The 13,022-nt window shown below is 46.4% G+C and overlaps 1 protein-coding gene across 4 annotated transcripts in view; it reads left to right on the top strand.

The window, feature by feature from the left end:
• Positions 1-13,022, top strand: part of AK7 (adenylate kinase 7) — a 67,847-nt gene that overhangs the window by 6,091 nt on the left and 48,734 nt on the right. For all 4 annotated transcript variants that reach the window (XM_021679685.2, XM_021679686.2, XM_021679684.2 and 1 more), the window contains exons 3-4: positions 4,415-4,523; positions 9,632-9,726. In XM_021679685.2, the coding sequence (XP_021535360.1) occupies positions 4,415-4,523; positions 9,632-9,726 (204 nt within the window). The remainder of the gene's footprint in view (positions 1-4,414; positions 4,524-9,631; positions 9,727-13,022) is intronic.

Here is a 13,022-nt window from a genome sequence, read left to right as displayed (position 1 = left end):
CTCTCCCGATCCCTCAGCAACCCCCCTAAAAATTTTTTTTCTAAGCTGTGTTTAAAATGCATTCTACCCTCCATTCCCCAACAACCCTGGGCCATGGTGGGTGCTCACCTCTGTGGAAGAGAAACCTCCTTTGGTAATAAACCACTCAGTAATAACATATCATTATGTTGCTGTCTTATTGAGAAACAGTGCTCCTGTTGTGGAAAACCCACCTGTGTGCTCTGGAGCTGAAATATAACACGAAGATAGAGTTTGGGGATAAAGAGGAACGACAGTTTTATTACTTTGCCAGGCAAAGGAGGCTGCAGCAGGCTAATGCCTTCACAACTGCAGACCTTTCCAGTGAAAAAATGGGCAGAAGACAGGAATAGACATTTTTCTGAAGACGGCATACAGATGGCCAACAGACACATGAAAAGATGCTGAACTTCGCTCATCTTCAGGGCAGTACAGGTCAAAACCACAATGAGGTGTCACCTCACACCTGTCGGAATGGCTAAAACGAACAACTCAGGAAACAACAGATGTTGGCGAGGATGCGGAGAAAGGGGGAGCCTCTTACACTGTTGGTGGGAATGCAAGCTGGTGCGGCCAGTCTGGAAAACAGTATGGAGGTTCCTCAAAAAGTTAAAAATAGAGCTACCCTACGACCCAGCAATTGCACTACTGGGTATTTACCCCAAAGATACAAATGTAGGGATCTGAAGGGGCACCTGCACCCTAATGTTTATAGCAGCAATGTCCGCAATAGCCAAACTATGGAAAGAGCCCACATGTCCATCAACCGGTGAATGGATAAAGTGAAACAAGTCAGTCATAGACAAATACCAAATGATTCCACACATAGGCGGAATTTAGGAAACAAAACAGATGAATATATGGCAAGAGAAAAAAAAAAGGGGGGGGGCGCCTGGGTGGCTCAGTTGGTTGAGCGACTGCCTTCGGCTCAGGTCATGATCCTGGAGTCCCGGGATCGAGTCCCGCATCGGGCTCCCTGCTCAGCGGGGAGTCTGCTTCGCCCTCTGACCCTCCCCCCTCTCATGCTCTCTGTCTTCCATTCTCTCTCTCTCAAACAAATAAATAAAATCTTTAAAAAAAAAAAAAAAAAAAAGAGGGAAGCAAACCATAAGAGACTCTCAACAATAGAGAACAAACTGAGGGTTGCTAAAGAGGAAATGGGTCGGGGGATGGGCTAGATGGGTGATGGGTATCAAGGAGGGCGCTTGTTAGGATTAGCCCTGGGTATTATGTGTAAGTGATGAATCACTAAATTCAACAAATGAAACTAATATTACACAGTATGTTAACTAACTGGAATTTAAATAAAAACTTGAAAAAAAATAAACCAAAACAAAACAGAAAACCAAACACTGCAGACACACCCGGGGGAAAAGGCTGAGAGGTTTTACAAGAAAATACAGGATCTGAGTGGTTTCGCGTAGAATCCGGTTGGTGCTGCCATCCTCGCCCCTCCCGTCTTCAAGGTGGTCTCCTGCCTGGCCCAGCCCGGCCATCCGCGTCTCCCTTACTAAGGATACACTGAGGTCCCCAGGATGTCAATATCGGTGTCCAGTTCCTGGAACAAAGGATTCTACAGAAAAGCAAGTGAAGCGGGGAGGGGGAGGCTTCAAGAATGAAAGGGAGAAATGTGTTCAGTTTAAAGTCAAGCCTCGCTGAAGCACTAGCGTGTCCATCTTAATTTCTGTGCATCTTTACCTTTCTCTAGCGGTTTCACTGCTTGCCCCGTGACACATGCTACCCAATCCTCACCCTGCAACATTTGCATACCTCCGAGAGGGGCATCCCTCTCATCACCCTGCCTGCCGCTCTTTAGACCCTACCGTACAGCTTTGCACACACCGCACCGCACAACAGCCTTTCCTCTTCCAACCCCACCTAGTCCTATTCATCCATCGGGATTTGACTCAGGATGTCACCTCCTCCAGGAAGCCCTCAGTGATTTCTACTTCTACACTCCGTTTCGATACTGAGCTCTTTTCTTTTTTGAAAAAAGATTTTATTTATTTATTTGAGAGAGAGAGAATGAGAGACAGAGAGCACGAGAGGGAAGAGGGTCAGAGGGAGAAGCAGACCCCCCGCTGAGCAGGGAGCCCGATGCGGGACTCGATCCCAGGACTCCAGGATCATGACCTGAGCCGAAGGCAGTAGCTTAACCAACTGAGCCACCCAGGCGCCCCTGAGCTCTTTTCTTTGACTCCCATAGCACCTTTACCTGCCTACATCATCACACCTGTCACGCTTCATGGTTATTGTCTGTCTCTTGTGGGTGGCCCGGACTACAACCATCAGCCCCTTGAGAATAGACACTGCACCTGACTTTTTCTCCTGCTCATCTGTGCATCTTTGGCCCCGAGCACATCGACTGGCAGAAAGTAGCCCTCAATAAAACACTTGTGAAATGAATGAACAAGTCCCCTCCCGCCATCCGAGGAAACTTTCTCCACCACTTACCCGCTTTCACACTCTCCAGGGGCTTTGCTCACCACCAGCTTCTTTCTTTCCGCCTATCCACGTGCTCCATGCTCACATCTTTCCAAGTGTCAAAAACACTGCATGTGGCCTCCCTGCTGGAGAGACCACTGGAACAAAGGATTGTTCCCCCCGGCCTCGGGCCACCACTGCCACATTCGCCGGCCTCACTACTGCCCTCCCGACCACTTGGGAGTCCTGTGCCAGCAGGCTCTGCCCCCACCACGTCACAGGAAATGCCCTGGCCAGTGTCACCACGGAGCTCCTAATTCCCAAAGTCCTGTCTTACCTGGCTTTCCAGGGGAAAGTCTTCTTCCCCCTTCTGCAGCCTCCACAGCCTCACTTCCCTTGTGCATCTGAGGCTCCCTTTAAATGCCATTTTCCCCAGAGCCCCCTCCTTTCTCTTAATGGATGTCCTTCCTCAATCTTATCCAGTCCTATGGCTTGAGCTCCCCCGTAGGATCCAACGCCTTTCAAATCTGTCACCAACCCTGTTGACCTCCAAATCCAGCTGCCCTCTAGTGCGTTCCCCCCAGAAGTCCTGCCAGCACTTCTGAATCAATATGCCCCAAATTAAATTCATCACACTCCTCTGCAAAACCCCTCTGCCTTTTAGACGCCTTGTTTTTATTAAGGACCTTGCTCTCTCTATCACTTTGGGCTGTTTGGGGGCTGCAAGCGCTAGGGAAATGTGGCAACGCAAACTGGCTTTGCAAATAAGGAAATTCTTCAGTTTATGTGGCTGGTGGTCTCAAGGAAGATGCAGTTTCAGGGCTGGTGTGATCCAGGGGCTGCTGCTGCTTTTCCTGCCCCTTCCTGGGCTCTGCCTCCCCAGAAGGGTGACTTCAGTCTCAGGCTGGCAGCAAGACAGCAACAGTCTCGAGCCTTATAATCACAAACAGCAATATCTGTAGCCTCCAGACTGTGGAACATGAATTTCTGTTGTTTAAGCCATTCAGTTTGTGACACTAAGTAACAGCCCTCGGAAATGAGTACAGCTGGACGCCAAAGGCCGTAGGGAACCGGGCTGGGGAAACTGGCTGTCTGCACGGTTGGGTTTAACAGGGATGCATTAACCCTGCCAGGGTAGTCCTCTCTATATGGACAGGCACTCACTTTCCTTTTGTTCTTTAACCAAGTTATGTGGTAAGAGATCACGTCTGGCCTGAAATGTTCTGCTTTAATGCAACTGGTCAAGGAACTGTGGGGAATATCTGCCCCTCAGGATAACTGGACTAACAGTGAGTGCAAATCCTGGTTTGGAAATGCAGGGTCCTCTGATGGTTATCATAATACCCGCCCCAGGTAGGGCACTCCTAGGAAACCTGCCGACATCCACACAGGAAGGAATAACTATTTAAAACATGACGATCACCAAAGTTACTTTTGTCTAATGTAAGAATTTTATATTTTTACCCATTAAAAGTTTCTGTATTTTTAAAATATTCCCAACTGTCAGCTGTAATAAGGCACCTTACATCTACAAAGAGGACCGATTAATTCCATCTTGAGGATTCTGAAACAATCCTCATTAATCACTCATCAGCCCTTGTGATTGACTCATGATATATAATGGCTCGAATAATCTTGCGCAGAGTTGGAGTTAGTTTCAAATGCCTCACACATTTTCTTTCAGTGCGTCGTAATTCTTCCCTTCTGAATTGGGGTTTAAACAGCATGCAGAAATAGTGCCTAAGATCATTATGCAATTTTTTAATCATCTGTTCCCAGCTATTTCCATAAACTTATTTGTTACTTGGAAACTACACACAGAAGAGAGCCAAAATTTCATTTTAAATAGAAATCCTGCAACTGTTTCCTGTAGGACACTTCATCTGCAGTATATCTCATTTGGAAACTGTCATTCCGGCTAAATGTTAAGGTTAGCTGCTCACAACAAATGACTGTCAACTCTCTTTTTCAGACCATCTCTCGAGAAGACCTTCTCATGCGCCTCCTGGAGTGTGACGTCATCGTTTATAACATCACTGAGAACCCACAGCAAGCAGAGGAGGCCATCTGGGCAGTCTCTGGTCAGTGAACCGCTCTCTTCTCTCTCCAAAAGCGGCACTTTTGTGCAACTTCCTTACCCTTAGAACCATCTAATGACCACGAGGCAAATTACTGCCCGGGGAAACCGATCTGAGATGGAATATGAAACGTGAAATGAAATCAAGCTAATGAAGATGCCTTTGGATTGTGTTAAAGATACGCTGAGGCCTAGGAAAACCTTCAGGAGTTTATTTGAGCAAAAACGGATTCAGGAGAGCTCCCACGTTGGAAATGGTTAGGAGCGCTCCACCAACAGGAGCCAGGGGGAGGTCCTACAGAGCAACTCAAGGACATTATTTGATTGGCTATGGCTGAAGCATTTGCCCGACCTGGAAGGGCCTAGTCGCTGTCGTGATTGGTGGTCCTCAGGTTTTGATTTTTTTTGTTTGTTTTTTTTGTTTTTTTAAAGATTTTGTTTATTTATTTATTTGAGAGAGAGAGAGAGCGCGCACATGAGAGGGGGAGGGCCAGAGGGAGAAGCAGACTCCCCGCTGAGCAGGGAGCCCGATATGGGACTCGATCCCGGGACTCCAGGATCATGACTCCAGGATCATGACCTGAGCCGAAGGCAGTCGCTTAACCAACTGAGCCACCCAGGCGCCCCAGGTTTTGATTTTCTAACCTTGCGGCATTTACAGACCTAGGTTTTGGTTTGCTTATGGGAACTGCCATGGCCTTAGAGCCACCTGAGACTTAATGGCCCCCTTGTTGAATTAATTAAACAATGCGTGCTTCCGCAGAATTTTTTTTTTAAGATTTTATTTATTTATTTGACAGAGAGAGACAGAGCGAGAGAGGGAACACAAGCAGGGGGAGTGGGAGAGGGAGAAGCAGGCTTCCCCTGGAGCAGGGAGCCCGATGTGGGGCTCGATCCCAGGACCCTGGGATCACGACCTGAGCCGAAGGCAGACGCTTAACCAACTGAGCCACCCAGGCGCCCCAGAATAGAATTTTTTAAATCGTGAATAGAAACGGTAACTTTCAAAATTCAGCCTGTATTCATCCTACAGGCACTGCTTAAGGAGGTGGGGTTGAATGCATTGGGAAGATACAAAGACAAATGAGACAGAGATTATACCCTCAAGGTCCCTGCTGTCCCATGGAAGAGCTGAAGCACACACGAGGAACTTTAATGCAGGACAGAGGATGGCTGGTTCACAAGAAAGGTACCAAGAGGTGGATGTGCCTTTAAGAGGGGAGGACTTATTTTTGTGAGGATTTGATTCAACAAATGTCCCCTTGCTATCAGGGGACATCAGCGAGGGCTCGGGGAGAATGCTTGCATGTTTAGAATGCTTTCAAAACTGTAATGAACTCTAAGGACCACAGGTCTAAGAGAACAAGGTGATGTTTAGCAATTTGGGGCTGTTATGATTCATCTCTCAATTAAGTCGGGAGCAAAAGTGAAAGCTTATCAGCTTATTTGAATCACCATCCTAGACTAGCAGGACAGCCAAAAAGACACAGAGCACCTTACATTTCGATATTTTTTTCACATCAGTATTTTTGTTTCAGGCAGATTAGAACAGAGGTCAGAAAATTTTTCTGTAAAGGGCCGAAGAGTAAATATTTTTGGCTATTCGAGCCAACCACTGTCGTGTTGTAGCAAGAACGCAGCCACAGACAATATGTAAATGATGGGCTAGGTTCCAATAAAACTTTATTTATAAAAAGAGGCACTACTTTGCCAACCCTTGAATAAAATCAACAGCAAAGCACTATTTTGGCTTAAATTCAAAGAAATGGAATGCAGCCTCAGGAAGGCTGTACCATACTCAGGGAAATGATGGGAAAGTACTGTGTGTTAGATATGTGGGATTCCTCAGGAGTTTAGAATGTTTGACTTCCCTTTTATAACTTTGTGCCTACATTTCATCCAGTGAGAAACAAATCAAAAACACGAACATTGTATCATCTTTTGAAGCAGAGCTTTTTTGAAAAGCCAACTTTCTGCATTTTGTCCCTTTGCAAATATTTACAAATGATGTATAATTGCACCTTCTAAAATAATTGCACCATTTAAAATCGCAATCAGAGCTAACATTTATTGAGTTCTTATTTTGTCAGGCTTTGAAAATTGATTTTTCGGGACGCCTGGGTGGCTCAGTCGGTTAAGCGTCTGCCTTCAGCTCAGGTCACGATCCCAGGGTCCTGGGATCGAGTCCCGCATCGGGCTCCCTGCTCCGTGGGGAGCCTGCTTCTCCCTCTGCCTCTGCCTCTCTCTCTCTCTCTCTCATGAATAAATAAATAAAATCTTTAAAAAAAAAAAAAAAGAAAAAGAAAAAAAAATATAACTGAAAATTGATTTTTCTATATAATGTATACTTGCAATGTTTAAACATTTTTTTTCTGAAATAACCCCTGGGACATGTTTTGAAAATTAAAAAGCACAGTAGGGCTGGGGCACCTGGGTGGCACAGTCAGTTAAGCATCTGAGTCTTAATTTCGGCTCAGGTCGTGATCTCAGGGTTGGGAGATCGAGCCTCGCATCGGGCTCACACACAAGGGCAGAGTCGGCTTCAGATTCTCTCTCCCTCTCCCTCTGCCGTGCTCTCTCTCTCTCTCTCTAAGTAAATAAATCTTTAAATAAAATAAAGTAAAATAAAATAAAAAGCACAGTAGGGCTTAGAATAAAAAGCTATGATTCCTTGCATTTCCCTTCCACTCCATCCCTATGCCCCAAAAGGAACCTCATTTAACCCACTTGTATCTTTTAATGCATAAAAATGCCTGCATGGATGTGCTTTGATTATGAATTTTAGACCTTAGCCACTGCCCTCCTGCTGTGACAGATGAGCTGCAGCTCCTCCTAGGAGCCCCCACTGCCCCTCGAGGGAACAATGCTTTCCCAGACTTTGACACGGCATCTCCTTTCATGAGCTTTAATATGGAGTGGGTTTTACTGCCTTCCTTCTTCATTCTAATGAAGAGCTTTAAATAACTAAGAAAATTTTGCCTCTCTATTTGGGGGAAAGGTTTTAACTGTTTTACCTCATTTTGGAGAAACAGAGTGTTTGTGTCTGCAAGAAAGTAATAATCAGAGGCCTTCATCCTGCCATCAGGGTCACCTGAGGGTGGGGCGGACGTGGGCCTGGTGGGGCTTCAATCATTTTGTCCTAGGGGCACCTGGGTGGCTCAGGTGGTTGAGCGTCTGCCTTCGGCTAGGGTCATGATCCCAGGGTCCTGGGATCGAGCCCCATGTCAGGCTCCTTGATCAGCAAGAGCCTGCTTCTCCCTCTCTCACTCCCCCTGCTTGTGCTCTCTCACTCTCTCTCTAATATATAAATAAAATCTTAAAAAAAAAAAAGAATTTTGTCCTTTTACTTGATGTGCACAAGCTTAGATTTGGGGTTTGGTTTTTGTTTGGGGCTTTTTTTGTATGTTTGCTGTGGGTTTTTTTTTTTAAGATTTTTATTTATTTGAGAGAGAGAGCACGAGTGGTGCGGGGGTGGGGGGGCAGAGGGAGAGGGAGAAGCAGGCTCTCCACTGAGCAGGGAGCCTGACACAGAGCTGGGGGTTCGATCTCAGGACCCTGAGATCACAACCTGAGCTGAAGGCAGATGCTTAACAACTGAGCCACCCAGGCGTCCCCTGTTGTGGGTTTGTGTTTTTTTTGCAAAGGATATATGTCTTACTTCTTAATAATGTTTTATTAAGTAATTTTAAAATGTTTTTAATTGAAAAGGATTCTCCTGCCTTGCTTTTCACAGCTGCTGCCCAAGGAAGACAAGATGACACAAGAGAAAGGAAGCAAGTGTTAGGATTAAGAGAAGCCATTTGCATATAAGGATAAAATGTGCTTGTTCCAAGTGAACAAGGAGATTATTTTAGACCCATTAAAATGATCACAAATGAAAGGATAACCCACTTTGAGGATCTCTAAGTGGGCCACACAGTCCCAAACTAGGCCAGTCTGAAGCATAGTAGAGCCAAAAGGGCAAAAGGGCAAAATGGAATTGAAGAAGCCATTTTTGTTAATAGAATGAAAATGGAACTAAAATTAACACTTGAGTCGGAGATTAATACATGGACATCGTGTTCTCAGACTTAATTCAGTAATGCTTTCTCACCTTAGGGCCGGACTCCACACGTTCATTGGATTCAGGGTATCAGCCTTTTATTGTTCTGCTTCTTTAGGGAATCAGCTCCTGAGACTAAAAATGTACCATGACAACTGTGTCACTTAGCTCCTCTGACAATTTAATTAGACCTCCCTTTAGATTTTTTTTTTTTCTGGAAAATTATACGTCATGAAAAATATTTTAATGGGATCACATGCCGAACGTATTTAATGCTTCAGTGTGTGGAGAGCCCACCCCCTCCTCCCCTAGAGGTGACAAACCCTTTAGAAATCCGATGTTCATCCTTCCATCCACCACTGTTGTCAATTCCGATCCATACAGAATGTTCATAATCAGCCATTCCCGCCGTACCCTAGCCCTCCGGCCACGGCCCACAGTGCCCGCAGCATGGGCTGCCCCCCCCCAGGCCAGGGGGAATATGAATGGTGGGCACCCCCCAAATTACTTCCTTCCACAGTGGCGCAAGCTACACAGGACTGCTTTAGGTGAAACCGTCAGGGGGTCTTACCTTTGGATTTGGGGACTTTGCGGCCCCAGCCCCAACCTTGCTAGGGCCCCCTGCTCCGTTCCCCACGCAGCATAGTGGGGAGAGCGCAGCCTTTGCAACCAGGCTGCCGGGATCGGACTGTGCCCCCCACCTCTCCTCCATACCTCTGGGCAAACTGCACCCCAGTTCCCTGATCTGCAAAACAGAAATAATAGTAGGACCCATGTCATAATGGTAAGGATGCAGGAAAGGCCGTGAACTGTTCTAGTCCATGCCAGCGAGCATCAGTACTCCCACTGGCCACCCCCAAAAGTGAAATCACACTGCTACAGCCCAGGAGGCAGGAAGGAGGGTTAAACCTGGGAGCCTAGGCTCTGTAGAGGTCGGGTAGCCGGAGGGAGAGGGGGACTGGTCAGGGAAGCACAGAGGTGACACTCGTCTTAATTTTAAGTCCCACACATGATGGGGAAAACACGGTCTTTGTGGGTACATATAACTGCTCTACTTTCTGGCCCTACAGCACTGAATGAAGAAGTCAGCCACTTTGAGAAGCGCAAGGTATTTATTTTAGTATCCACGGTGATGACCTGGGCACGATCCAAACCCCTGGACCCTGTAAGTAGTGACTAGCATTTCCTTTTTTGTTTTGTAAATAAAGATTTATTTATTTATTTGAGAGAGAGAAAGACAGTGAGTGACTGGGGAGAAAGGCAGAGGAAGAGGGAGAGAGAGAATCCCAAGCAGACTCCCCACGGAGTGAGGAGCCCAACGTGGGGCTCGATTCTGGGACCCGAGATCATGACCTGAGCCGAAATCAAGAGTCGGATGCTCAGCCGACCGAGCCACCCAGGCGCCTCTACACCAGCTTTTCCTTTATGCAACCTTTCGCCCTTACTACCTTGTGATCTGTGTGTGGAGAGAACTTTCTTTTTTTTTTTTTTTTAAAGATTTTATTTATTTATTTAACAGAGAGAGAGATAGCGAGAGCAGGAACACAAGCAGAGGAGTGGGAGAGGGAGAAGCAGGCTTCCCGCAGAGCAGGGAGCCCGATGTGGGACTCGATCCCAGGACCCTGGGATCATGACCTGAGCCGAAGGCAGATGCCTAACAACTGAGCCACCCAGGCGCCCCTGGAGAGAACTTTCTACAGTGCACCGTATAATCTTGCCCTCCTGATCTCTGTCCCATTATAAGTGTTGAACAAAAATCAGCGTCTCTAAGCACCTTCAATTCTAAGGGGCTCACTGTGTTATGTGCCACTTAGGAAGGAAAAGATAAAGGATACCTATTAAACCGTAACCATGCTTACTTATCACTTAGACTTCTTATCTGAAAAAGCTCTCTCTTAGACATTTTGAGACCTCTATTTCTGTCCTACACCTTCTCGTGCAGAGATGAAAAGGAAAATGGATGCCCCATAGAGTTGTTATGGGAACCCCAAACCCCTTCATCTTCAGAGGCCAGGTGTGTGACTCACCCCTACGTCCTGTCTTTGTCCACACAATAACTCAGTATGAAAGCTGCCTCGTGTCATTTACTTCCTTTCCCGTAAAGCACATGATTATTCCTCTGCAGGAGAGTGTGGACTTAGAGTCGGTCTTCCAGAGCTGTTTACTTTCTTTACGGATATCAGATGTACCCTTACCGTTCTGCCCCAGTGCCTTCGTGCCCGCGAACCACCTTTTCACTTCGGTGCTGAATTACAGTGTGATCTTGTGAAAGACATTTAGAAAGACAGTTCAATGAACAGGTGCAGTGCCTAATTCCATTGGAAGGGATGACAATATCAGTTGTGCTCAAGGTCACCCAGGTGCCAGCAAGGACGGCATCAGTGCTTCCTGGCTGAGCACCACTGTAAGAAGCTGCTGATCGCAAGGCACATCCTACCTTCAGAGACCAGAATGTGCGGAGGGAAATGGCACATGCTAGAATCAAGGAACACATTACTTATAAGGAGGAAATATGTAGGCACTTATCATACATTGCATCAAAGGCCATTTGTTTGTTTAATCGTCTCTCCCTTGGCGAACCAGGAGATCCTTGAGATCGGAGACCTGCGGTTTTCTGTCTTTTTCTGTAAAGTTCACTCACCCACTCCATCTGGCTGCCGTCACCTCAAGGACCAAGCGGGTCATTTGACTCCTGTTCTGGTTCCTTCCCGCAGACTGTCCAGTGAAGTGTCTGCTATAAAACAATCATTGGTCGGGACGCCTGGGTGGCTCAGTCGGTTAAGCGTCTGCCTTCGGCTCAGGTCATGATCCCAGGGTCCTGGGATCAAGTCCCGCATCAGGCTCCCTGCTCCGCGGGGAGCCTGCTTCTCCCACTGCCTCTGTCTCTCTCTCTGTCTCTCATGAATAAATAAATCTTTAAAAAAAAAATTTAAAAAAACAAAAAACAAAAAAACAATCATTGGTCACTTGACCAGCTGCAGGCCTGCCAGGTTGTGCTCCCTCCTTCACTTATATACTAACTCGTACTGAATTCAGCAAAATGGGAATGTATTGGCTCATAACTGGTAAGTCCAAAGGTGGACTTCAGGCACAGCTGGAGCTAGAAGCTTAATGTCCTCGGAGCTCACTACTCTCTTTCTCTCTTCTGTGGCTTCTTTCCTCCTGAGTAGGCTTTATTCTCAGGGTGGCTCCCCCTCCTGCCGGCCCCCAGCAGCTCCCAGGCTTACATGCCCAGAGCTTCAGTTCCCTTTTCCACTTTGGTCGTGTCCCACCCCAGGACTGGAATATGCTGTGTGTCCAAGTCTTGGGGCCTAAACTCAAGCCAGTCACTGTGGGCAGGGGAACATGGAGCTCGGGCTGGCCAGGCCTGGGGTTATAGACTCACTTCTAGAGGCAGGGGAGATCAGCCCCTAAACTACATGGGCTGAGAGTGGAGAAGAGATGGGTCCCCCAAAAGAAAATGCAGGGAAATGGCTGCCGCGTTAGCTCCTATGTCCTGTGGGAAGTCCGAATCCTCTCACTGTGGCTTTAACTTCTATTTCCTTGACAGCTCAGGATGGCTTGAAGTGAGGCTTACGAAGGTATAACTTACACAGAGTATAGGTAACCCTCTTTCCTGGATAGTTCTATGAGTTTTGACAAATACACACAGTTGTGTAACCACCATAGCAATCAAGACAGAGAACCAATTTTGGGGGGTTTCCATCACCCCCCAAAATTCTCTACCCCACACCACACAAAAAGCTCAGTTCCAGATGGAGCACAAAATTAAAAGTAAAAACCAACACTTTTTCATTTTTTAAGAAAAATTAATAGAACTTACAGGGGAAGAGTTCTTAAACAGGACCTAGTAATGCTAAATATGACCCCCCAAAATGAATAAATTCAACTGCAGTGGAATGAATGAGGTATTTATGGACAGAAAACCAAAGCTCTGCTCCAAATAAAGATGAACAAGACATGGCAGTTCTGGGCCAGATGGGATCTTGGACTGGACCTATGCTGGAGGGAAAAGCACTGTAAAGGACATCACTGGGACAGTTGACAAAGTTGGTGCATGGACGGTCGATTGGATAAAATTATTTACATCAATATTAAATTTCCTGAATTTTATCACCATACTATGGTTTCATGGGAGAATGTGCTTAGGAGATATGCACTAAAAAGTTAAGAGAAAAGGGGCACAGGGTATGCAACCTGCTCTCAGATGGTTCAGAAAAAAGAAATAACGTGTGCATGCTGTGGAGAAATATAATTACAAACAAAGTCTTCACCCAACCCGGAAAATCCCTCCACAAGGGAGGAGAGAAAGAAAACAGCTTTATTACTTAACAAGCATTAAAATGGAATGTCATGCACGTCGTGGGCAGTCCGCTAAGAGATTGCAAAGATAGAAGGAAATCTCACCTTCTTCTATAGCCAAGCGGATTCTGTCCATTGCATACATGTTTCCTGATAAAC

Source organism: Neomonachus schauinslandi, chromosome 9 (assembly GCF_002201575.2).
Source record: "Neomonachus schauinslandi chromosome 9, ASM220157v2, whole genome shotgun sequence".
NCBI lineage: Eukaryota > Metazoa > Chordata > Mammalia > Carnivora > Phocidae > Neomonachus > Neomonachus schauinslandi.
The sequence above is the reverse complement of the archived record's forward strand: the minus strand, read 5'-3'. Positions and strand labels throughout refer to the sequence as shown.